We start from the raw sequence: 27,503 nt of genomic DNA, 5'->3' as shown, positions 1-27,503 counted from the left end.
ATGGACGTTCCAGAGCCTGGACAGTGCAACCCTCAATTTTTCAACTGGAATCAAAATACTGTAGAGCAAAACCATTCCTTCTTCATTCCTTATGCAGGTTCCCCCCTGCCAAATACAAATTTTACTAACACCCACTCACTTATACAGATGTTTAATGGCAACCAATATATGCCCTCTCAGCTAATGGAGATGAAATTCCCTGTTCCAGACCACTTTAAAGTTAAACAAGAAGCTGAAGAATGTAATGCGGTTCCAGAACCAGTCCCTGGCCAAGCATGGCCAACCAACTACTGGCCAGGGAACTCGGGTATTGCCGTGAACTATCCCGAAATGAATCCTGCAGTCCCCAGCTGCTCTAGCACCTATCCAACACCTGCAGGGATCCAAGGACCCCAAAACGCAGCAAAAGTGACAAAAGTTAAAAAGGCGCCCAGAAAAAGAAATCGTACTCGTAGTAGCACCTCCGTAAAATCCAGAGGGGGAACTCCGCCAAAAAACACGACTGTGACGTTGCCATCGGCTGTAGCCTCAACTGAGCAAGCAGGACAACAAGAAAAAGAGCAGGTAAGTCCATGTTGTGAATCTACCACTCTGTGAAGTTTTTTTCTGGCTCAGGCAAGGGGGAGCAGTTGAGTATTAATGTTGAGATCATAGTGTACAGCTAATTTGGGAAATCCATTTTGTACATAATTTGTAATTGTACCTGTGTGACTGATTAAAATGCTCACTCCAGCCTTGCAGAGGAATCAATTCTAGAAAAAGTTTCCACTGTCCTACTACCTAATCCAATCCTACCAAACAAATGTTTTTGAACCTTTTTTTATCACAGTTCAAGTTCAAAAACAAAACAAATCGTATTATGATGATCGCTTGTAATATTTGTTTGGAACATTTCCCCTTATTGATCATTCTTTATCCACCTCTCCTAAGACACAAAAAATCCCTAGCAGTGGTTATTTGACTACAAATAGTTTATCCCGGAGGTTCCTATCTCCAGTGATCTATAAGATAAACATTCACAATATTACGTGAAAAGAAAATTAGTTGATTTAGCGATACTCTCCACTGGTTAGATTGGTCGTAGGTCTGGTTTCAGAGAATTGTTCTCATGGAGATTTATGGCCATACACTAATCAATCATGTTTTTTTCTGGCAATTTTATGACCGACTAAAGACTAATGTTGAGGATCAATATTTTGATCAATTTTAGCTCTTAATATGAATTGTAATAATGATTGCAAATATTTAAATCCTTGGTCTTACTTTAGATTTTGATCCTCCTGCACGTGGCTGCAGAGAGCTGTAGGCTTGTTCCTTTGTACAAAGCTGGAGATGATCGAGTGATTGCAACAGGCTGATACTCCCATTTAGCATTTATTAGTACAAAGGCCCTGTACAGGCATAGACCACAATGAGGGCACTTTTCCACTAGCAATCACAAATCACAAACGCCAGCGATTGTGGTTTTTCATTAATTCTGTTATGCGATTGCAATCGCAATTTTTCATTCGCATTGCAGTATCACTCACTCATTTGCGATTTGCAAATCGAATCACTATAGTGGAAAATACTTGTCATGATTTCTATGATAAAGTAACAACCCTAGCGATTTAAAAATCACTAGCTATTTGCGATTCAGCTGTGTAGCCCTTTTCCACTTGCAATCGTTAGCGCTAAACGCTAGCGATTGCGATTCAGCAAAATCCTTTTTTTTCCCGGCGACAGTTTGCGATTTTGCTATGCGCTGCGGGGCATTGCAAAATCGTGGCAATAATCGCTCCAGCGCAATCACGTTTGTGTAAAAATCGAATCGCGGTAGTGGAAATAACCTACCGCGATTCATATGTTGTTTAGCAAGCCCTAGCGACTTTAAAATCGCTAGTGATTTGCGCTTTTGCGATTCAGCGCTAGTGGAAAAGGGCCCTGAGAGTCTGCTATGATTGTGTGTTGTATGTGTGTGTTTTTGTGATTTTTTTGTTTTTGTTTTTGTTTACAGTAATGTTTTGTGAGTAGTAGAGTCACTTGCGCTAAGTTTAACATTATAAAAAGCAAAGTCTACAGACTTGATGACTGATCCCTAGCCTGTGTTTTGCTATGAAGTTACTGCACTACAGCACAACAGGTGCTTTAAGTGGCCATATAGGGGTCAGCCACTATGAATCTGCTGTTGACCTGTTGACTTCCACATAGCTGAAACATCTGATTGGTTCTGGACAGTCTTATCGGTTTGAGCAGGTGAGCAGTTAAGGCAGTAGACTTCAGACGGGGGTTTGGTGGGATTAGATTGGTACTGCAATAATCGGCTAGCGTGGAACCACTTTGTTTGATACCCTATAGACTTCTACCGAAATCTAATCACATGGGTCAAGGTACTATACTGATCACTACTACTCTATCTCCAGATCGGCAGTGATTAACCATTTTGCTGATCTGGGTAAATATCAACTTTTGGATAATTTTCAAAAACAGTTGCCAGTGTAAACCAGCAGATGGGGCACAAAAACAAAACCTCTTCAAAATATTTTCATTTATTGGCTGAATGAGTGTCTCTCAACCAAATTCTGTAATTTAATTTTTTTAATAATTTAATTTATGCAAAGAAGTAACCGTTATTGTTGGACTTATACATATATAGGTCTCATTAATGTAACACGTTGGTAGCACAGTAAGAGCACGAAAATATCAAGTACTTTTATCAGGTAAGTGGTTAATATCTATTTTAATATTTATCTGATCAAAAAATATTTTGGACAAAATCTTTAGAACCAAACCTCAAAATGAGACAAAAAGAACAGAACGGGTGTCATTGTCTGAATTGGATCTCGTCATGAAAACAATGCAGGACACTGAAATCAATTTCCATCATGGGCCAACTTAGAGGACAACTATCATGGAAATTTGTTAAAATCAAATTACATGCGTATTAGTTGTATATTTTTCTCAGAGTAAAATGCATTATAAAGTTATTTTTTTCCTACGTCGCTGTCAGTTGGTGATGGTCAAGTAGATGCAAATAACTTCGAGTTCATGCAAATGTATGCAATTTATGCAGCTTGAAAATGAACCAATCAAATTTTACCTCAGCAGGATTTGATTGGTTCATTTTCAAGCTGCATAGTTTTGTATAAAAATTTACATCAACTCGAAGTTATTTGCATCTACTTGACCATCACTACTGTCAGATCTGTCAGCTTTTTACTACCTATTCTATCTGACATGTTTTGGACTAGTCCATATCTTCACGGGGGAGTTTATTTTCAAAAGCATTCCCTGGAAAGGACCTGTACAATGGTGCTGGAAATCCAGTGTCCTTGTGTACACAGTGTTCTGGCAGTTGAAGCATGCCACTGCCACCCAAGGAGTACTTTCAAAAGTAAAGGAACTTCTGAAAATCCCCCATGAGGAAATTGACTAGTCCAAAACCTGTCGAATCTGTCACATTTCTACTGCCTGATGTAAGTGACAGGAACATAGGGAAAAAATAATTATTTATAGTGCATTTTACTTGGGACACTTGTACAACTAATACAACTAAAGTTAGTTAACTTAGCTGTAAAACTAAGACATGTATTTTATTAAGGGTTTACAGATTTTTGCGATAGTGGTCCTTTAAAGCACACCTGACCCTAGGAAAAGCTTTCAAAAGTAAGCACAGTGGGAAGTTCATGCTGGATCCGCATACCTCTGTGTGTTGTCTCTGCTCTCCATGTTCCTCCTGGTCCCGTAATCACTCCCTGAAAAATATGACTTTTGGCTAAAGTCACATTTTCATACAGGAAGGGGCAGGATTACCGGGATGTACTCTCCCCTTGCCTCTTCCTGGAGGAAATGGGAAGGAACATCGCAGCAAGCCCGCCTCTTCCTGTCTGAAAAATTGACTTTAGCCAAAAGTCACATTTTTCATGGCGTGATTACGGGAATCAGAAGGAATGGACAATGCAAGAGATACATAGATCCATCATGAACATATCTATGTGCTTATCTAGGTAGCTTTGTCTTGGGTCAGGTGGGCTTTAAAGCAAACTTGTAACAAGTCCAAAAAAGTTAAATATACTTAAGTAGAGGGAAGCCTCTGGACAGAGGATTCCTATGTCCTCCACAACCCCACTACTTCTGGCAGGGATCCTCTTCTTGTTGATGCCTGGACTCCCCTCCGTATAGGAGTGCAAGTTTGGCTGCAGTAGCACAAAGCCACTTATGGACAAGCAGCTTATTGCACAGGCACAACACAACCTCTTGTCAGACATGCTCAGAGGGACCCTGAACAGCAACAGTGGGCTCATGGATGGATCATGAAGCCTTTGAACCATCTACTTAGGTATGTAACTTTTTTATGACATGTTACAGGTTTGCTGTAAGCTTGCCAAACACTTATCGATTTTTATGTTTGGTCGACCTTTAAATTCAATTCTTAAATCAAATCGAGGGCGAATCAATAACATTATTGGCTATTCGATCAATGAAAAGTGATTCAAATTGGGCTGAAAAACAAAATTCTGTCAACTGAGCACAATGGAAAATTTCAATCGACTGTATACCGATTTTACCACTTCTGACCGTGTGCTTTGACATTGATCTCATTGCAAATTTTAATGATGAAACGCATATCCAATCAATAATTTGGCTGAAATCTATCCAATATCAATACCAGGGTGTGGGGGCTTTGATCCACATAATATTTTTTGTCAAACAAAAATCGATTGTCCTATCGATTGATCAGAACTTAATGAATGTATGGCTACCTTGACTTCTCTTCCCCCTATACATTCTCTGCTGCAGAGGACAGGGGTCTCCTGATCTGACGTCTGCTTGGTCTGGAGTAATTACTGTTCTGGAATTATGAAAACTTTCCTAATATCCTGACAGTGTTGTGTTTTTCACGTGCCTTCACAATACAAGGAAGAGGCGGAGCCTAAATGCACCTTGGGTGGAGCCACCAAGGCAATCTCTTTATAAAAAGACCTACAGCACTTCTGGAGAGTGTCTGATGTCCTGCTGATAAAGCTCCATGGACCTTGTCCTGTACTCAATCAAGGAAAGTTTGAATATGAGTGCTTAGTTTAGTCTCCTCCTTCATGCAATATGGGTGGAGTAAACTTTTAATGGGATTAATCCCACCCACGCCATTGTCCCCATCTGCTGGTTAAAAGAATGGCAAAGTCTCATCTACCCCACTACTTAGTCAGGGCCAGAGCTACCATAGGAAAAAATGGGCAATTGCCCTAGGGGCCCGCAAGTTGTCCCTCCCCATCTTAACTGTTGCTCCCCAGGGACTCTGCAGAGTCTGTTAAGTTGAGAGGTGATTGGGGGAGGGTCAGCTAGGGGAGGGGGAGGGTCAGCCAGCTCAGGGGCCCAGGAGGGAAGTTTGGCTGCAACAAAGGGCCTCTAATGACGCTTTTTGGTCGGGGGGTGTCTGTTAGGGGGCTTCCAGGCTAATTTTGCCCTAGGGCCCAATTGTTACTTGAACCGGCCCTGTCCTTAGTTGTCCTCTACTTGGAAAACGTGCCAGTTGATGGTCTAGTTGGCTGCTTCCCTAGATGGTCTTGGGGACATTACACTGTAAACCAGATGTTGGTACCTGCGGGTATCTGCTTATATAGAGAGCACTAATACAACCCCAGAAGCAACTATGATATGGGGAGGAGAGGTAATGGTCACAGTTGTTATGTATGATAGAGGCGTCCTGAGATTTATTGGTTGTCATTTTTTGCACACTTTGACCTGAGGAAGTGTGCATCTGGTCTTACGAAACGTGTTGTCTTATTGTGCAATAAACTAGTTTTTAACTATCCCATTCCTGAAGTTTTATTGAGGTAAGAACTCTCTTTTATATATTCATCTATTACTGGAACACCCACACCGCCACCACACTTGATATGTGTGGGGGGGTCTTTAATGATGATCATTATGTCATTGCTTGTGATATGGGAGGCAATATGACATTTGCCTTTAGGGGGGGGGGGGGGGGGGGGGGGGTTACATTGGAGAGGTTAGCTGGCTGCAGTTGTTACAAAGGAGAACATACAAGCCACATGTAATGGCTTTTCTATGGCACTGTTAACCTTTTGAGCAAAGGGTAGAAAAGGCTGCTGCACACTCACCACAGCTGGGAGCAAGAAAATCAAATGCCACAGTCCACCAGATCCAAAAAATATTCCGCTTCACCAGATGCGGTAACAAAGTGAAAAATTCTTTATTCTTCAATCCAACATATTAGCACACAGATAAAAGCTCACAAGTATCGGAGCGAGAATGGCTCCTTAACCTCCTTAGCGGTAACCCCGTGCTGGACACGGGGTAAGCCGCCGGAGGGTGCCGCTCAGGCCCTGCTGGGCCGATTTTCATAATTTAATAATTTTTTTTTTTGCTGGACGCAGCTAGCACTTTGCTAGCTGTGCCAGCACTCTGATCGCCGCCGGCCCCCGCCCGATCGCCGCTATCTGATGCGGCGCGCGCTGCCTGGCCAATCAGTGCCAGGCAGCGCAGAGGGGTGGTTCGGGACTCCCAATGACATCCCGACGTCGCTGACATCATCCCGCCCTCGCCCATGGCAACGGGGGAAGCCCTCCAGGAAATCCCGTTCTTTGAACGGGATTTCCTGATCGGAGATCGCCGAAGGCGATCGAATCGGGCGGGGGGATGCCGCTGAGCAGCGGCTATCATGTAGCGAGCCCTGGGCTCGCTACATGATTTAAAAAAAATAATAATAAAAAAAACGGCTGCGCTGCCCCCTGGCGGAATTTTTCATACCGCCAGGGGGGTTAATCATAGCTTGCTTAATGGGGAACTGAAGAGAGAGGTATATGGAGGCTGTCATGTTTATTTCCTTTTAGACAATACCAGTTGCCTGGCAGCCCTGCTGATCCTCTGCCTCTAATACTATTAGCCATAGCCCCTGAACAAGCATGCAGCAGATCAGGTGTTTCAGTGGTTCAGACTTATAAGTCTGATCTGACAAGACTAGCTGCATGCTAGTTTCTGGTTTTAATCAGATACTACTGCAGAGAAATAGACCAGCAGGGCTGCCAGGCAACTGGTATTGATTAAAAGGAAACAAACATGACAGCCTCCATATACCTCTCTCTTCAGTTCCCCTTTAAGGAGCCATTCTCGCTCAGATACGCGTGAGCTTTTATCTGTGTGCTAATATGTTGGATTGAAGAATAAAGAATTTTTCACTTTGTTACCGCATCTGGTGAAGCGGAATATTTTTTGGGATCTAGTGGACTGTTAACCTTTTGTCTTTATTTCAACATAACACTTACTCTTCTTGCCAGCACACTGGAGCACAACAATATCATCTAGTGAGAGGCGGAGTTTAATGGGCCAGGCCTACTGTGCCTATAGGCCCCAGTAATGTGAATCGAGAAAAAGGTCCCTTTTTAATTTTTTTCCTCGTCCATGGCAAGGATTAGTAAACCACTACATTTATCGAAGCACATGGGGCAGTGGAATACATCTCTAATATCTCCTGAAAAGTAAACAGAAACAAAAACAGGAGCTAGTCTACTTTAGGGGACCCACCGTAAATCCCCATAGAGAATTGGAGCTGTGCTGAAAACGGAACAAATTTTCCGCTTTCAGCTCTTTTAAATCCCCACAAGCTATAGATCTTTGGAAAGGTTAGAATCTGCTCTAACGGATGATGCTACTTTCGGTGAGCAAAAGGTGCAACTCGCCATGTAGGAAGCGCCGGAACGGCCGCGATCGCGGCTCTGTCGGCCATCTTACTTCTGTGCTGCTCATTTTTCTCCCTTCTCATTGGAGGGATTGTTAGCTGGGGGCGTGTCAGAAACTGCTCTCCCTTCTCCCCGGACAAGACAAACGCAGAACTAGCTACCTGACGTTTTTTTTTTTTTTCCCTCTGGCACGCCCCCAGCTAACAATCCCTCCAATGAGGAGGGAGAACAATATGAGCCAGCACAGATGTAAGATGGCTGACGGAGCCGCGATTGCGGCCTTTCGGCGCCTCGTTCACGGTGACTTTCAGTTTCTTCTCACCGAAAGTGGCATCATTCGTTAGAGCAGATTCTGAGCTTTCCATACATGTATAACTTGTGGGAGTTTAAAAGAGCTGAAAGCGGAAAATTTGTTCCGTTTTCAGCACAGCTCCAATTCTCTATGGGGATTTACGGTGGGTCCCCTAAAGTAGACTAGCTCCCAAAAACAATTTTTTTTGGTTGAAAAAGCACTGCCGATAACAAGACAGGGCAGAAAACTTTAAAGGCTATTATTTATTTAGTTTTGCAGCTGAATAAATAAGATTATATATCACACTGACATGGCTGCTGTTTAGAATTCAGTCCTATAAATTTAGTCCTAAAACTGAAAATAAGAATGGGAGACCCCAGGAAAGTTCTGTTTAACATTAGTACTATTCAAGCAATCAGTGAGGCTGTAAGTGTATTGTCCATTCAGGATTGAAAGCAGAACTGTAAAAGGTGCCATTGGATCACGTTATCATTATTACCCATTCATTTATTTACATAGCTCCAATATCATTCAATAGAAAAATCATTTGTAATTGATACCTTTCATAATTTTGTGCAGCATAGATAAAAATCACCAGGAGAGGGATCAGACTGACTCAATTCCAATACGCATACAATTTAAATAACATTTTCGTGCAAAGCGGAATCATTAGCCTTTCAGTGACCCCCTGCTATGGTAAAGACGCTGAGAGTGATGTGGAGGCTGCCAAATTTATTTCCTTTTAAAGAATGCCAGTTGCCTGGCTGCCTTGCCGATCCTTGTGGCTGCGCAGCAGTGTCTGACACTGAAAACAAGCATGCAGCTAATATGCCTAGGTTGGAATCATGTGGCTGAGAGCATCAGGGCTTTTTTACACTGACCCACCTTGCATTGTATTGGACACTGTTTTGCGCGCTGTCTGTAACGCAGTGCAATATAAAATCTATAAATAGCTCACACCTCATCACTTGTGCTGCAATGCAGGGGATTGCGATGTTACAATGCTGACCATGCAGTGCGCAACTAGAAACGCACAATGCAGGGGATTGCGATGTTACAATGCTGACTATGCAGTGCGCAACTAGAAACGCACATGTTGTTGTGAACGGTTTTTGGCAATGATGGTGTACATTGGTCAGCTGCTTATTTGCCTGCGTTACATCACAAGCCACCACAAACATTATTTGTAGCTGCATTATGTGTACATTATACGCAATGTGCAACGCCTCAGTGTGAAACTAGTCTTAAAGTGGATTAGAGATAAACTTTTACTAATTGCATAATTGTGTTCCTTTCATATAGTTTATAGGGCATTCCTCAAGCCAAATACTTTTTTGTTTTAATACTCTAATTCCCTATAAACTAAACAAGCCTCACCCACAGCTCCTTTTGTGCCTTGGCACTGTAGCAAGGGCTTATGGGAGCTCAGTCTGGGCTGGAGGAAGAGGAGGTTACTAGCCATAGATTTCAGAGGAGGGAGGAGGAGAGGGGACTGAATTTGGAGGGTTGGAGATGCTATCAGCTTGCCTGTGTGTAATGTGACAAACAAAACATGGCTGCTGTCATTGTATCACAGGAATAAATAATCATAAACTGTTGAAGCTGTTTGCAGCTAGATTTGCTATGTAAACTATCTAAACTTTAGATAAGATATATAGACAAGTTACTTCTTAGCTCTTGGAATCGTATCCGCTTTAAGCTAGCCATACACTATTCAGTTACCATTCGATTTTGTTTTATGATTGATCTTACGATCGATATCATGATGAACTGTTTTACGATTGACTAAACCTCAACATTGTGGATCAGTCTTTTAGCCTTTCATTTTGATCAGAATATTGATTACAAAAAGTCTAATCAAATTTAAAGATTTGCAAATGGATGTCTAATTGGGCCAAAAATGTAAAGGGTGAATGGGCAGTTTTAGGGATATAGGATCAGCAGGACAGCCTGGCTATTAACATTCCGTGTTGTTTGCGAATTTTCACCAAAGTAATTTTCCTATCGCAAATGCATTGTATTTTTGCAATAGGGTCAAAGGAAACAAATTTTTCTTTCCAATGCGAAAATTCACAAAAACACAAGAAAATCTGGAATTTTACAATAAAAATTCAGTGAAAATACAGTAAAAATTAGTGAAAAGCATGAATTTCGTTTATTTTAGTGCAAAAATTAGCGAAAAATCAAAAACAGAGTGATTTTCAATGGCATTTTTGCTCAAAAATCGATCTTTACATTATTTTTTGCTAAAATCAATGCAAAAAGAATATCGGCATTTTCGCTCATCACTGTTGGCATGTAAATATGGCAGCCTTCATATCCCTCTCACTAAAGGGTTACTTTAACATGCAAAACATTGGTTCCTGCTCCTGTACACACCTGCCTTACTTATCTGTTTTTGTCGTGTGTGTGTGTTTTTTTTCTTTTTGTTTCCCTCTCAGAACGAAATAAGTTCAAAAGAATTGGAGGATTTTGCAAAGCAGATCAAGCAGAAGAGGGTCTCACTAGGTCTGACGCAACACGACGCTGGTTGTTCTTTAGGAATTTTATACAGTAAGTTGACTTCTTTGCTATTCTTTAAACTTCATAATAGATTCCCGAGTCCCCTTTAAAGGTGCGTACACACGCACTACGGCCACCAACGATGGGTCCATCAGTGCGTGTGTACGCACTGTCGGCGGACTGATAAGGCTGTTTCTGAACGATCTGCTGAGCGGATTGTTCAGAAACAGCCTTATCAGTCCGTTGACAGCGCGTACACACACGTGCTACTGTCGGCTGAAAGTCCGCCCAGCAGGAGGGTCCGGAGGACCCGTCGTTGCCGGCGGTAGTGCGTGTGTACGCACCTTTACACTAGGAGCAGGGCCGGATTTGTACTCTTTACCGCCCAAGACCACTGTCACCAGCCGCCCCCTTCAGTATAGGAAGCGAGATGACCCCTCCCCTCTTCCTCCTGTATAAGTAGCCATATGTCTCCTCCCCCCTTCCCTCTACTATAGGTAGCCTGATGACCTTCCCCCCCCCCCCCCCCCCCAGTATAGGTAGCCTGATGACCTCCCCCCCCCCCCCCCCGGATAGGTAGCCAACCCATCCCCTTTTCCCTACAGTATAGGTAGCCAGATAACTCCCTTAATTCCTCCTCCCTCTCATTTCAGTATTGGTAACCAGCTCACCTTCAACTGCAGCAGCCATCAGCTCGTCTCCAGTGCAGAGGCTTCCTCTTTCTGCCCAAGTCCATAGCCGCCGGCCACAATGCAAACATGCACAGAGAGCAAGGTGGCTGCTGCACAGGTGGCTAGCAGCAGAGTACCGCGGTCAGCGCTCACCTGATCTCCCTGCATTGCAGCATTCTGCAATTCTGCACCAGTTAATCTGCTGCTTTAGTGCCCTTGCTCCTGTGGTGCCCTAGGCCATGGCCTAGGTGGCCTTGGCCTAAATCCGTCCCTGACTAGGAGACGGTCTTAGCGTAGTGTTATCCTTCCTGCACGCAGGGTAATGCAACAGGAATAAAAGTCTATGGGGTCCAGTACACTTATACCGCATTGCACCAGAAGTTTCCGGATCGCCACCGACAAGCTGCAAGTGAACAGCGAGTTACTGTCAGATTTCTGCTGTGACAGAATGCATGGAAGTCTATGGGGGACTTTGGCCCAGAGTGCATGTGTGGAACAGCGCTCATACGACGGGGAAGCCAGGAATCTCAGTGATGTGCTTCCTGTCCAGCAGGGAGAACGTCACTGGCCGAGCGGTGTGCAGGAGGGGCGATGCTATGCATACAACCCTGTCGCCACACTCTGCTGCAGGGTCACATGACTCTAGATTTTGTTGTTGAGGTGTGATGTGATGGGTGTGCAGGCCGGTTCTCTCATGAAGCAAGGTGAAACATTTGCATCAGTCGCAGAGATTACAGCGGCAGCATGTTTGTAATGTGTGTTTACACTAACAGCATGCAGTCAGAGTAGGAGGAGCAGCGAGAGGAGAGCGATGTGAAGAGTTCTTTACTGGGTAAAAGCAGCTTTTGTGCTGTGTGAGGAGTCTGACAATGAGTGAGGAGGGAGGAGGCAGGAGAGCAGCAGTGTCTCATTTGACTTGCACAGCAGAAGGGAGGAGGTGGCACTGCTGTCCTGACTGAGGAGAAATGGAGTAGCTGAGGGTGAACAGTTTGTCACAGACTCACAGCCAGCCAGTGTGCTATTGTGTTGAGCTGCAGCATGTTATGTGAGAACAGTTAAAGAAGCAGAGAAAATTGTCGGGGGGGGGGGGGGGGGGGTAGGGTTGTTGGAGAAATCACACAGGGGACATTATGCATGCTTCCAGACCATGTATAATGTACCCACCCTTCCCATGAGTTATACATCACCCCACCTAACAAATTCACTAACTACTGGAACCCCCTCCCATGCAAAATACTCTCCTTCTCCTCTCTGATTCTTCAGCCAAGAGCAGCTCTGCGCTGAGTTCTTCAAGCTGAGAATGCACAGCAAAGGGTGGAAGTTCCAATAGCTGTCAGGGCCAGGTTTCTGGAGAGGCCACAAGGGCCCGGGTCTTGGGTGCCTAGGCCCAAAGGGGGGGGGGGGGGGGCAGGTAGATGGACATGGAGAAGGGGTTGTTGCAAATGGTAAAGGATGACTGCTAATGAAACAAAACCTGGAAAAGGCAAGGCTGCTATACATTGGAAGAGGAGCCATTACAACATTTGCCCAGAAGCGGAAAAAGTACTCAACCTTGATAGCTGTATGTCCCTTTTCTGCGATTTTAAGTGAATTGAACCTGACTTCACAATCACATGAAGCGCATAGGAATTCCCTGCTCTGTCATGGAAAGATTGCTGATTGGAAGGTTGTTATTGGTTGGTTCGAGACTTTATTTTAAAGGAGAACTGTAGTGAAAGGTATATGGAGGCAGCCATATTTCTTTCCTTTTAAGCGTACCAGTTGCCTGGCAGCCCTGCTGGTCTATTTGGCTGAGTCACACCAGAAACAAGCATGCAGCTAATCTTGTCATATCTGTCAAAATTGTCAAACACCTGATCTGCTGCATGCTTGTTCAGGGTCTATGGCTGAAAGTATAGTGCCTAGTACACACCATACAATTACCTGCCAGATAGTTTCCAACATGTTGGAAATTATCTATCTAACCATCTATCTGCCTAACGATTAAGGTGGCCATACACTGGTCGATTTGCCATCAGATTCGACCAACAGATAGATCCCTCTCTGATCGAATCTGATCAGAGAGGGATCGTACGGCTACCTTTACAGCAAACAGATTGTGAACCGATTTCAGCCTGAAACCGTTCACAATCTGTTGTGGTGGTACTGCTGCTGCTGCCCCCGCCCGCCCGCATACATTACCTGCTCCGCCGGCGCGACTGCAGTCTCCCGGTCACCGCTGCTTTGTCTGCGCTCTGGTCTCCAGGTCCGGCATGCCTCACTTCTTCTAGCCCGGCAGGAAGTTTAAACAGTTGAGGGCGCTCTACTGTTTAAACTTCCTGCCGGGCTAGAAGAAGTGAGGCATGCCGGACCTGGAGACCAGAGCGCAGACAGAGCAGCGGTGACCGGGAGACTGGAGTCACACCGGCGGAGCAGGTAATGTATGCGGGCTCTATTGCGTCGGTTGTCGGGCACTCGAACGCCGCTAGCGATGCGCTCTTTACCCGCGGGTGATCGACGGTTATTTTCCACACGGCACGATCGACGGGATCGGACGAAATGGATCGAAATTCGGCGTGTAGCGTGAACGATTGGCAGCAGATTCGATCCCAGTGATCGAATCTGCTGTCGAAACGGGCGCAAATCGGACCAGTGTATGGCCAGCTTTAGGCATTGTTCTACTCAGCAGGAGATAACCAGAAGACAATGCACCAGAGATAATGACCAGTGTCTACCAGTACTTTACAGAAAATAATCTAATTATAGAAAATCTTTCAGAAAATTGTATGGTGTGTACTAGGCATTATGCTGGGCATACACTGTACGTTTAATCCGTGTAATCGAGCCGCTGATGGCTCGATTGATAATTTCCGGCGTGTCCAATCACCCGCCGGATCGATTCTGCGCTCAATACCGGCGGGCAGGACAATGCAAGAAAACGAAGAGGAGATAAGAAAATCAAAAAATCGACCTACCTCGGGCTTCCTCCAGCCCCTGGCAGCTGTCCTGTGCCCTCGCGCAGCTCTGCTCCCTGCCGGTGGCCCGGGGTCCCCTCCAGTGCAAAATGCCTCATGCGCATCAGCTCACGTAATCGCGCTGACGTTATCTGGACTGTACTGCGCAGGCGCAGTAGTTCTGGGGCTGCACAGTACAGTCCAGATGACGTCAGTGCGACTCCAGGAGCCACACACTGAAAAGCGCAGTAGATGCCGACCTGGTAAGGTCGGCATCTGCATTGGAGGGGACCGTCAGCCAACGGAGCTGCGACGAGGGCACAGGACGGCTGCCAGGGGCTGGAGGAAGCCCCAGGTAAGTAGATTTTTGCTTTTTATTCATCCTGGACTTTTCCTTTAAGCGCAGATAGAAAGCGCTGTAAATGTATTTATTTCTTCCGAAATGAAGCTTTTTGTACAAATGATTTTTGGTTCCCTAAATGCATGCTGAAAAGTGGATTTGGTGCAGTTCAGTGTAGTGCTGGTTGGCTCAGGTTTCCTGTTTCTCCCAACAGAACACGTCTTTTCCCAAACGACAATCTGTAGATTTGAGTCCATGCAGCTGAGCTCTAAAAACATGCGCGATCTGATGCCCATACTTACACAGTGGCTTACAGATGTAGACAACAACGTAGACAAGGTCTCCGAGGTGAGTATGAAGAATGGTGAGCAGTGCCTGTTGTCTTTGAATTAGGACTACAGTGAAAAAAAAAGTTTGTTTTTTTAATATTAAAAGGCACTATGCTACACAATCCAGTGAAGCAATCATTTTTAAAGTGGACCTGAACTCTGGCACAGGACAGAAGGAAAACAGAGAGGAAGGTAGTAAAATTGGTCAGTGATTGCCCAATCATAATTGAAAGTGTGTACCAGGTTTAAAGTGAACTTAAACTGAGAAGGAGATGGATTTTTCCTTTTAAAATACTAGTTGCCTGACTCTCCTGCTGATCCTGTGTCTCTAATACTTTCAGCCACAGCCCCTCAACAAGCATGCAGATTAGGTGCTCTGACCAGAGGCGGGACAAGGTCCTCCAGCACCCAAGGCTGAGACACCAAAGTGCACCCCTCCATCCCTTCCACCCCAGCTGTCACACACTGATTGCTATTAGACTAAGAAGCGCCACAGGGCCCACAACCTCCCCAACACCTTAATATCTAGTTATCTGGCTTGTAGTCACTGCTATGTATCCTCTTTTCTTATTTCTTTCTGCTTCAAACACAATTAGGAGTGACAGCTGAATGAATTGTGCGCCCCCTCCTACACTGCGCCCTGAGGCTGGAGCCTCTCCAGCCTATGCCTCGGCCCGGCCCTGGCTCTGACTGAAGTCAGACTGGATTAGCTGCATGCTTGTTTCAGGTGTGTGATTCAGCCACTACTGCAGCCAAAGAGATCAGCAGGACAGTCAAGCAACTGGTATTGTTTAAAAGGAAACATCCATATCGCTCGCAGTTTAGACGCACTTTCAGGACCCTTTCACACTGGCTCAGTGCGTTGTGCCAAATTGCCATACTGCTACCGCAGCCTAATGAAAGTCTACGGGAAAGTTCATACTTCTCACATTGCGTTACACTGCGCCGGAAGTGCCTGAAATAACGTTAGGGCAGAACTACGTTACCGTGCGGCGATCTGTGTCGACCCGTAAGTCATCTTAGTCAATGGCGACACAGGTTTTTGTAAAAAGTTAGTCTCACGGTGTACATGTGCGGAAGTATATTTTTACAATACGCTTCCTTGCAGTTCCGCATACCCAAAGCAGGAAGGGACTGCAAGCGCGCGTCACTTCCTGCTTGGCTGAATGCCAGACCGGGAGGGAGCAAGGTGTACTAACGTGGTGTTCCCTTAAAGGCCTGTTTTTGGCGGTGCGATGCGCTGCGACGGGCGCGACGTTCCGAAGCGATGACGCCAATGTACAGTGTGAAACCAGCCTCAGGGTGCGTAAACACATCCAATTTTGATTGATCAATGACTGGCAACTATTACATCTTCCATGTTTGATAAAGCTAAGTACACACATGAGAAGTCTTTGGAAAATGAAAGATCTAAGGCCAATTTTACCCCCTTCCATGTAGTATGATGGCCATACCTACACAGTCTATTCTATTAAGCTGAGTACACCCATCAGATAAAAATCTTTGGAAACTGAGGAATTCATCTGTAGCATAGGTTTGTCAGGGAGGTTTGAAAGACTGATCTTTCTAAAGGTACATACACACGTCTGATATTTCAGAACGATATGTCGTTCAAACCGGTCGTTTGAACGTCAGTTTGGCGTGTGTACAAACGATCGTTAGACTGATAGCAGCAATTTTGAGTGATCTGCTCGGCGGATCTGTGGACTAATTGTCGTTCAAACAGCAGTTAGGGCCGTACATGTGTACAAACGACTTGTTGTTTGGACGTCTGTTACTGTGACACTAATAGCCATTCAAAAAGCAAGTCATTTGATTAGTCTTTTGATCTGGTCCATTGTTCTATCCAGTCCATTTACCAGACAAACGACATTTAAATTAGCTTTTCAAAAGTTTTGTCGTCTGAATGTATAAGGAGTCTGAACGACTTTTTGTTTGAATGACAAGTCGTTCAAACGTCCGGTTTGAACGACAATCGGGCATAAACTCAGAAGTGTGTACGCACCTTTAAGAAGCTGTACACATGCAAAAGATCAGTTCCTGCAAAAGATCAGTTCCTGCAAAATGCTTTCATAAAGATTGGACCCCGAGAGCCCAAAATAGTGTAGTATGTACCTGTGAAGGCAGGTGGGGAGATTAAACCTGTCCCCACTCAGGATTAAGAAGTCGCTCTCAGTAGATCAGAAGAAAAAAGGGGTAACAGGCCCCCACCAAGGGTGGATTCAGGTAACGTACAAGCAGATAGAGGGGCTAAAAGTATAAAAAATAGACTTATCTCCTCCAAGCAGACACACCATATTATTTTTATTACATGCTCCAAAGTGTTGTTAAAGGACATTGGAGGTGAAAAAAAAATGATGAGATAAACAATTGTATCTATCCTCCTTCACCTAAAAATGACTTTTTTTTATAGTTATCCCAGTTTTATTTTATATTTAAATCTAATTTTAAAGTTTTTACTGTTTCACTGCCTCTTCTCAATGACACATTCATTGAAGTATGGGCAGCACGGTGGCGTAGTGGTTAGCTCTCTCGCCTTGCAGCGCTGGGTCCCTGGTTCGAATCCCAGCCAGGGCACTATCTGCAAAGAGTTTGTATGTTCTCTCCGTGTCTGCGTGGGTTTCCTCCGGGCACTCCGGTTTCATCCCACATTCCAAAAACATACGGATAAGTTAATTGGCTTTCCCTAAAAAAATTGGCCCTAGACTACAGTACTTACACTACATAATATAGACATACGGCAATGGTAGGGATTAGATTGTGAGCTCCTTTGAGGGACAGTTAGTGACAAGTTTTATATATATATATATATATATATATATATATACTGTACAGCGCTGCGTAATATGTCGGCACTATATAAATACTAAATAATAATAATAATAAAGTATGCCAGAGCTAAAATCTATGAATACTGACCCTTTTTTATCTCTCTTCTGCTCTCAGAGGCCATTTATTACCAGGAAAGTGTTTTATGCCTGTAATTCCTTGTCAGTGAGGGTTATGCCCTAGTCCGACCCGGTCCGGACCCAGATAGAAACTGTGATTTGTGTACCTGATTTTTAACTTCTTCAGGGCTGGGGCACACCGAGCGGGTTTTTTGGCGTTTTTGCAGCCGCTTGTGGCTGCGGATACGCTTGGTCAATGTATCTCAATGGGATGGTTCGCACCAGAGCGGGAGGCGTTTTGCTGAAACGCATACTCCCGGGGTGAGGCCTTTTTTGGATTGCGGAGGCGTTTCTGCCTCCAATGTTAAGTATAGAAAAAACGCAAACCGCTCTGAAAAACGGCAGTTCAGAGCGGTTTTGCAGGCATTTTTGTTACAGAAGCTGTTCAGTAACAACTTTACTGTAACAATATATGAAATCTACTACACCAAAAACGCTTCACAAAACCGCAAAATGCTAGCTGAAACGCTACAGAAAAAGAAGAAAAAGCGTTTCAAAATCTGCTAGCATTTTGCGGATCTGCTAGCGGGTTTTGGTGTGCACCAGGCCTCAGGCAGAGAAAGGAAAAAAGTAACACAGCACAGTTATGTCTATCTCCTCGTGTCACATGTCACCTCAGGTGTCCTTTAAGTTAAGAAATATCTGCAGATCTCATACACACCTTGTTTAATGAACAATCAGCAACAATCCACCAAGATGGATCTGAAAGACTGAAAGACAAATATCTTTCTTTTCCATCTCTGGAGGTCTTTTGTGAACTTTTTTTTTTTTTTTTACAAAGAATATCTGCAGATTATCTTAGATCTTTCATTTTCCAAAGCCTTTTCTCTTGTGTGTACCCAACCTCAGTATTCAATATCTGCTGGTCAGTGACTGGACAATTATAATTGAAAGTGTGTACTGATCTTTTGCTTTCATGTTTCGTGGAAGTGGTAAGATTGGATGAGTGTACTCACCCAAAAGCCTGGTACACACAACCAATTGTGACTGACCAATCATTGGCCAATTTTACCTCTTACATGCAGTACAAGAGCTTACCTATGCAATCTGTTCATCGTATTCCAAATCTGTTGGCCCTCACATGACTTGGTAAAATTGGCCCGTTATATTAGCCAAAAATCAAAATAGGATGTGTGTACGCACCGTATATCATAGTGATGTTTTTTGCCAGGCTTAAGGTAGCCATACATCAGGTGACTTGGCGGCCGATCGTCCATCCAATTCGATTATTATAATCTGAACCGGATGAAAATCGGTGCCGCCAAGTACATGACCGATCGACAATGCGGCCAATTTGCGGTCGAAATGATCGTAATAATCAGACGGTCATGCTGCATCATGTAGGGCCGACTTGCTCGATGGTGTGCATGGCGGTAACGCCGAGCCGTTTTGGGACGAGCGGCGAGCGTGATGAAACCCCCTGTACTGTCCCCCCCCCCCCCCCCCCTTATGTGTAATGAGATTCCCCGGTGCCCAGTGCTATATACATTACCTGTCCGCTGCCGGCCTCGGGCGCACTCCTTGCTCCATACATGCGCCCCCCGTGGGCACTGATCTCATTACAAATTGGGAGGGGGGGGGGGGGCCCGCAAGGTGGCGGTTGCGGCGCTCAATGCCAATTCTGAATCAATTTCCGCTTAAAACTAATGGGGAATCTGTCTGTGGTGTATGGGCAGCTGACATCTCTCTCTAGTCAGATTCGATTAGAGAGAGATTTGTCCCTTGGTCGAATCTGCCTATCATTGCTAGATGTATGGCTACCTTTATGCTGGATTTTCCATGCGATAGATGGATCCGAATGATCAAAACCCTCATGTCCGATATTACTCCCGATCGATTCTGCGCTCAATTTCTCATAGAAGTGAATGGAAAAATATAAGAAAAACGAGCGGAAGATAAGAGAATCGAGTGCAGAATCGAGCGGAAAAAACGATCGGGTGGGAAAATTGTCCCAGAAAAACGTAACGTGTGTACCCAGCATTAGTTCTTGCTACCTAAATTGTCCTTTGCGCTCAATGTCTTGTGCAAATGCTAACTATCTCCCCTCTCTCTCTATGTAGCGGAATAACCAGGAGCAAGCCTTGGCCCAATCTCGCAGGAGGAGGAGGAGAACCAATATAGAGGAAACTACAAAAGATTTGATGGAACAGCATTATATTGTAAAACCAAAGCCAGACACAAATGAGCTCAAGATGCTTTCAAAAGAACTGCACCTATCAGTGGAGGTAGGCATCAGATTTCACGACCTCAGTTTGTCAGTGTGTGCCTTCTGTCCCCTTCACTGCAATGACCCACCCAAGACATTCCTTCTCTATTGGGGTCCTTTATTTAAAAATAATAGTAATTCCAGCATTTGTATAGCGCTGTTCTCCTGTCGGACTCAGCCACTAGAGCGCACACTGTAGGCAGTAGCGGTGTTAGGTAGCCTCGTTCAAGAACTCCTTACTGAATAGGTGCTGGCATACCAGGGGCATATCTAGGTAACAGAGGCGGGACAAGGTCCTTCAGCACCCAAGGCTGAGACACCAAAGTGCGCCCTCCCACCCCAGCCGTCACACACTGATTGCTATTAGACTAATAGGTGCCCCAAGGCCCCAACCTCCCCAACACCTTAATCTCTAGTTATCTGGCTTGCAGTCACTGTCATGTATCCTCTTTTCTTATTTATTTCTGCTTCAAACTCAATTGGAATAACAGCTGAATGAATTCTGCGCCCCCTCCTACACTGCGCCTGAGGCTGGAGCCTCTCCAGCCTCTGCCTCGGCCCGGCCCTGCTAGGTAATGAAGAGCCTATGGCAACCAATGAAATAGCGCCCCCTCCCCTTCCCCCCCCCCCCCCCCCCGGTCAAAGCCTTCTTTCCCTCTAAAAATAGCATCCTTTCTCACTTACATGTATTATATTTGCCTATGAACTTCAGCGGTATCTTGGCTTGGGATATTGCTGAAGTTTCTTTTTTGGAAATATCTCTTCTTATCTCCTCTCTGTTCTCTTTTCTTACACTAAGCCAAGTGTGCCCTACATACATAAACGAAGTACCCCCTGTTCCCTATATAACAGAATTAATCTGATCTGAGGTCTGAGTGATGGACAGGCATGGGGCAGGCATGGCGCCCATGGCACGTTCCATGCCTGTACCACTCTAGATACGCCTCTGTGCATACTGAATAGGAAGAGTCGAGATTTGAACCCAGGTCTCTTATATCAAAAACAGAGCCCTTTTAGGAGAACTGTAAGCCCCCCCCCCCATAAACAAGTTTAACTTACCTAGGGCTTCTACCAGTCCCCCACATATGTCCTGTGCCGGCGCCGGTCCTCAACGATCCTCCGGTCCCCGCCGAGGCTCACTTTCCGGGTTTTGCGACTTTAATGCAAAGGAAATCTGCGGGGATGGTAGAAGCCCCAAGGAAGTTAAGATTGCATGCACAATGGAGCGCCACTGGCAGAAGTACCGGGATGGCTAGCGGACAACTGGAGCGGCCCTGAGAGACAGCAAGGGAACCCGCAGCCTTAATGGGGCCGGAGGAAGCCCCAGGTAGAAATGTTTTTCATCCGTTCATCTCAGGGACACTTTAATAACTTGCTTGTTTTCGTGCTGGTCATGTCTAGAGAACTTATGGAGAAGCATGTGATTTGTTAGATCAACTAAGAGATTTACAAAGCTCTGATTTGCTGTGATCACATCCTGCTTTAGCACATGACTAGCAAATCAGGGCTTTGCAAATCCATCACCTGACCAAACTGATCACATGCTTCTCCATGAGTTCTCCTAGACATGACCATCACTATATTAATATCTTTCACTAGCCTATCACTTTTTTGGTTCCATTCACCCCTACATTTTTTAGTGCATGACACCTGTAAGGGCTCGTTCATTTTCAAAATCGCCCTAAGGGCCTTTTTCCACTACCCTGCGATTTGCGATTTGCTTCTGATCGCAAATCGCAAGGTACATTAAACTAATGGAAACTGCAGCGGCAATTTCCATTAGTGCGATCCGATTGCGATGCGATTTTAGTCAAAACGCGATCGTCGTCCTGCCGCGTTTTGTATGCGATTGAGCTTTACTATAATGAGTATAGTAGCTCAATCGCAATCGCATGGTGGAAATTGAAACGCGATTGCGATCGCGATCGGAATCGCGATCGCAATCGCGATCGCATTTCATAGTGGAAAAGAGCCCTAAAAGCGCTTGTGCAATGATTCCCAATGAGAGTGTTCACATATGAGCGGTTCTATCCGCTCACCAAAGCGCTGCCTGTACCATTTTTGGGGCGATTTGCCTCAATGAAAGGTATAGGGAAATCGCTTGAAAAAAGCGCTTTGTATAGCTATTTCCCCAGCGCTTTCATGAATAAATACATTGTATTTATTCATTTCCGGGTCAAAGAGTTCACTTCCTGACTTGCGTCAGGAAGTGGAAAAAACAAATTGCTCAGCAAAAGCGCTTAGAAAAGCGCTTTACAAAAAATCATAGCGCTCAAGGTTTTTTTTTTTACATTCCGAATACTCATGTTCTTTGAGACGACCAGCGGGATGCTGACGCAAAACTAACATACCGCTGTGCTAGGCTTTAGTAATGGCTTTGATTAGTCTTGAGATTTTCATGTAGGAGTATGTACAAAACGCTTTAAAAAACATTGAAAGCCTCCGTCTTGTGGGTTTCCTTTTTACTCTGTGTCTGAGTTAGACTGTGAATTTTGGAACTACTGGTGGCAGGTCTTCTCGCTCAGTCTTCATGGTTTCTTTGCTCTCTCTTCTACAGGTCGTCAGGGTATGGTTTTGTAACCGGAGGCAAAAAGACAAGAAAGAGTTCCGAAGAAGATTCAGTGGTGGGGCTTGTGAAGCTCAAAGTCCTGATTATCCTCACATGGCCTTTCCAGTGCCTCAGGAGATGCCGGCTCAAGCATACTCGCAACCAACAGCGGCAGCAGTTCCTGCTAACTTCCCTCATCGACATACTCAGAGGGGCAGCAGCCCAATTGTAAATCAAGGTGATGATGCGTACTCTCAAGCTCTGCCTCATGGAAGCCCCATCGTTCATCAGGGTGAGGATGTGTACCCACAAGCGCTACCCCATGGAAGCTCCTTTGTACACCAAGGTGATGATGTGTACTCACAAGCTGTGTACCATGGAGGTGCCGTTGTATATCAAAGTGGTGTGTATCCGCAACCTGTTGTACATCAAGGTGGTTTGTACTCGCACACTGTGCCTCATGGAAACGCCTTTGTACATCGAGGTGTTGTGTACCCACAAACTGTGCCTCATGGAAGGCCCATTGGGGATCAAGAATAAGGTTCCATTTATTGTTTTAAGATTTTTTTTCCCTTCATAAGGGAGCGATTATTATTATTATTATTATAGGTAGGTACTGACAGAACTGGACCGGGTAGGTATTATTATAGGTGGACTGACAGAACTGGACCGGGTAGGTGAGCAGAGCAGTCCATCGATGCACAGACAGTGTCAGGCAAATCCTTCAGCTGTGTGCTTAGCCACAAACTGAATCAGAAGTAGAACTCCAAGCAGATGTAATGGAGGCGGCACTACAGTATTACAAATTGTATCGCAAAACCTTTAAGTCGTCGTCGACGGCAGAAGGAAAACAAAGTGCGTACAACACAGAGGGGTGAGAACAAGGTGGGTGTGTCCCCGGTGATGAGTGGGCGCTTGCTCACAGCTGCGCCGACCAGCAAACTGTGCCTCATGGAAATGCCCTTGGGCATCGAGCAGTGTTGCGTGCAAATTTTCAGCAGTCATTTTCGCGTCGAAAAATGCTGTTTTTTTTAAATTTGAAAAAATGTTAGCAAAAATAGTTGGTGTGTTTACGTTTTTTGCAAAAACGCAAAAGATCGATATTTTACCGCAAAAACGCAGGAGAAAAATATATTTTTACTGCAAAAAAATTTAACCAAAAATGCGAAAAATCAATATTTTACTGTGAAATTGCAAAAAAAAAAAAAAAAGTGGGGAAAAAAAAAGATATTTTTATTACAAAAAACAAAATTACCCCAAAAACGCTAAAAAATTCACGAGAAGCGTGACAAATGAGAAAAGTAATAAAACTACTTTTCGATGGCATTTTCACTCGAAAAACAAATTTAACATTAATTTTGTGAAAATTAATGTAAAAAGAATATTGACAAAAGAATATCGAGGGGTTGTGTGCCCACAAACTACGCCTAATGGAAGGCCTATCGGGAATCAAAATTAAGGTTCCATTTATATTTCATGATTTATTTTTGTCCTCCATAATGGAGCGATTATTTTTAGATTTATTCTGCTTTACATAGCATCACAAGTACCTTATGTTTGAAAAAGGCAAATTTTTATCCCGTTTTTTTTTTTTTGAGAAAAATCTAATCGGACATGCTGGAAAAAATCTTTATATTCGATCTAAAGGAATAATCGAACTAAATTATCGAAAAAGAAATGAAAAACTGTACCATGTATGGCCACCTTAAGAGCTCCTCCCCTTCGGTCTGCTGTGCAACAAACTTTTTGGCGCATATGCAATTAACTTTTTCTCCTGAGTTTTCTACCAGGTGATATTTTTAAACTTATCAATAAAACGCCCTTTAAAGCGGATCCGAGATGAAAATCTAACTATAACAAGTAACTTGTCTATATATCTTATCTAAAGTTTAGACAGCATATCTAGCTGCTAACAGCTTCAAAAGTTTATAATAATTGATTCCTGTGATATAATGAGGGCAGCCATGTTCTGTTTGTCACATTGTCACAGGCTGAGGGCTGGAGATGCTATCAGCTTGCCTGTGTAAATTCAGTCCCCTCCTCCCCTCTGCCTCTGAAATCAATGGCTAGTAACCTCCACCTCCTCCTGCCCAGACTGAGCTCCCATAAGCCCTTGCTACAGTGCCAAGGCACAAAAGGAGCTGTGGGTGAGGCTTGTTTAGTTTATAGGGAATTATGAGTATTAAAACACAACAAAAAAGTATTTGGCTTGAGAAATGCCCTATAAACTATATGAAAGGAACACAATTATGCAATGAGTAAAAGTTTATCTCGGATCCACTTTAAGCCACCAGCAAGCCAGAAAATGCTCAAAATAGTCTTGATAGTACTTCTTCCCCTACTTTTTGGTATTTTTGTTTAATTGCAAAGTGATGAAAAGTTATTTTAAATAGAAAAGGAAACATTGTCTCTTAGGAGAAAACTCTGGAGAAAAAGTAAATTGCATACGGGCTGTTGTGTTTAATGTTTTTCTCCCAAGGCTTTTGAAGTCCCTGTTTTTTTTAACTTTCCTGGCGGTAACCCCGAACGTAGTTCGGGCTAAGCTGCGCAGAAAGATTTCTCAGGCCCTGCTGGGCCGATTTGCATAATTTTTTTTTGCTACACGGAGCTAGCACTTTGCTAGCTGCGTGTGCATACCGATCGCCGCCGCTCCGCGCCCATTTGCCGCTACCCGCCGCGCGCCCCCCCCCCTCAGACCCCTTGTGCAGCCTGGCTTATCAGCGCCAGGCAGCGCTGAGGGGTGGATCGGGACTCCCAATGACATCACGATGTCGATGACGTCATCCCGCCCGCCGCCATGGCGACGGGGGAAACCCTCCAGTTCTTTGAACGGGATTTCCTGATCGCAGATCGCCGGAGGCGATTGAAGTGGGTGGGAGGATGCCGCTGCACAGCGGCTATCATGTAGCGAGCCCTGGGCTTGCTGCATGATTTAAAAAAAAATATTTTAAAAAAACGGCTGCGCTGCCCCCTGGCGGTTTTTAATAGACTGCCAGGAGGGTTTTAACCCTTGTGTCTTTTTTATCTGTTGTTATACAGTACATTGTGAAGACCTTTTAAATATAGCATGAAATAAAAACGTGTAATATATTAAATGTTCATCAAAAAAAATAATATATATATATTCAAAGCTAATGATATAAATTGTCAAAACAGCTGATCTCTTGTTATTAGCGATTGATCCACACTGTTACAGAGGAAATGGTAATTCTGGGTATGTGAGTCTCTGATATACGACTAGTGCTTATTGTAATCTCCTAATTACGATTACGCAAAATTTTGGGTAAATTTTCACAATTACGGCCATACATAATTACAATTGGACATTCAACTGACTGTGTAACCCATTCCTAACTTCGTGCTGACTTAAGAGGTACTTGCTATCGGACAAAGCCCCCATACTTGCTATTGATTTTAAAATGTGAAAGAAAAATGGTTTAATTGTAATTTTTCGGAGTTTGAAAAACATTTGTTTCCTTTGCATTTATAAAACTGATTTTCTCAAAAACTACAAGGACTTTTTGAAAAAAATTTTTTGACTTGTTCCCACTCTTCTCCTTAATATACATTGCAATTTTGGTGACAATAGCATGTATGGGAACTTTGCTATTACAAACAAAATTAGTTATGATTTTTCTTGAAATTTTGCATTACGAGGAGCCAGGCTGAATGAGATAAGATTTATTACAGCAGAAACATTTATGATTATATTGGAATGATTGCAAAGCAAGGTCTGGATGTAGACTACATAATAAATATAGGGCAGTAGGTAAATTGAATTTGATTTTGTGGCTGACAATCCCACTTTAAGCGAAGAGTTAGGAATGGGAGGGTGATGGGGATAACATCCCCGCAAGCTTACCTCTTCCTATGCCCCCTTGTACCTCTTGTGTCCTCCTTTGTACCCCCCATATCCTCCTCTGTCCCCCTTGTGTCCACCTCTATGCCCCTTTGTGCCCCCCTTGTGTCCTCCGTTTGTCCCCTTGTCCTCCGTTTGTCCCTGTGTCCTCCTCTGAATAGGCACAGTACAGGAAGTCCCCGACATTGTGGTGGGATGGAGGTTCGTATTGGCAGCGTTCACAAGTCAGGAACTCCCTGCATTTGGACTATAAGATGCAGTGACTTTTTTTCCCCACTTTTGGGGAGAAAAAATTAGTCTTTAGTCCAAAAATACAGTATTTTCCCCCTGGACATCAAAATTGGAATGTTGCTATAAATACAAAGAAGAATTATCAGAATCTTCTGTAACATACTATTAAAAGAGATGGCTGCGGACAAAAAAAAAATGTAACTTTAAAAAAAAAAAGATGATTAGAGATGGCCCGAACCTCCGATTTTAGGTTCACAAACGGGGTTCGCGAACTTCCGCAAAAGGTTTGGTTTGCGCGAACTTTCGCGAACCGCAATAGACTTCAATGAGGATGCGGCGAACTTTGAAAACTAGAAACATTTATGCTGGCCACAAAAGTTATGGAAAGTATGTTTCAAGGGGTCCAACACCTGGAGGGGGGCATGGATGAGTGGGATAGAGTCCCGGGGAAAAATCTGGATTTGACGCAAAGCAGTGTTTTAAATCACATTGAATGCTAAATTGCAGGACTAAAGTGCATTAAAGAGACTCTGTAACACATTTTTCAGCCTTAGTTCTTCTATCCTATAAGTTCCTATGCCTGTTCTAATCTGCTCTGGCTTACTGCAGTCTTTCCTAACTGCACTGTCTCTGTAATAAATCAATGTATCTTTCCTCTGTCCTGTTTGTCGGGCTAAAGCTTGATTGTGTGGAATGTGCAGGGCTGCTTGTGATTGGTAGAAGCGATACACACCCTCTGCAGGCCCCCTGCATACTCTGAATGACTCACACTCTATGCTTAGCTGAGCCTATTAGAAGCTGGTTAGTTTGTTTGTAAACACTGCCTAAAACTGTTAATTACAAGCCAGGATTGCAGCAGAGAGTGGCAGAAACAGCACAGAGGGGCACAGGAGAAAATAATGAATAGAATGGTATGCTTTTTATTGTAAGAATATTAGAGTACAGATTCTCTTTAAAACATCTTG

General features: G+C 44.1%; 1 protein-coding gene across 1 annotated transcript; it reads left to right on the top strand.

The window, feature by feature from the left end:
• On the top strand, positions 1–22,988 carry LOC137527482 (POU domain, class 5, transcription factor 1-like). Its single transcript, XM_068247997.1, has 5 exons — positions 1–564; positions 10,413–10,524; positions 14,632–14,765; positions 19,755–19,919; positions 22,458–22,988. Exons 1-5 carry the CDS (start codon positions 1–3, stop codon positions 22,986–22,988), a joined length of 1,506 nt encoding a protein of 501 aa, XP_068104098.1.
• Positions 22,989–27,503: the final 4,515 nt, after the last annotated feature.

The sequence above is a fragment of the Hyperolius riggenbachi genome, chromosome 8, assembly GCF_040937935.1.
Source record: "Hyperolius riggenbachi isolate aHypRig1 chromosome 8, aHypRig1.pri, whole genome shotgun sequence".
Taxonomy (NCBI): domain Eukaryota; kingdom Metazoa; phylum Chordata; class Amphibia; order Anura; family Hyperoliidae; genus Hyperolius; species Hyperolius riggenbachi.
This window is presented reverse-complemented; position numbering and strand designations above follow the sequence as displayed.

What these genes read in the sequence shown, in the direction of transcription:
- LOC137527482 (XM_068247997.1), top strand. Translation starts at nt 1, where the DNA reads ATGGACGTTCCAGAGCCTGGACAGTGCAACCCTCAATTTTTCAACTGG. An exon ending in GACAACAAGAAAAAGAGCAG is followed by an intron (nt 565 to 10,412) that starts GTAAGTCCATGT and finishes TTTCCCTCTCAG; the next exon opens with AACGAAATAAGTTCAAAAGA. An exon ending in TTCTTTAGGAATTTTATACA is followed by an intron (nt 10,525 to 14,631) that starts GTAAGTTGACTT and finishes TTCTCCCAACAG; the next exon opens with AACACGTCTTTTCCCAAACG.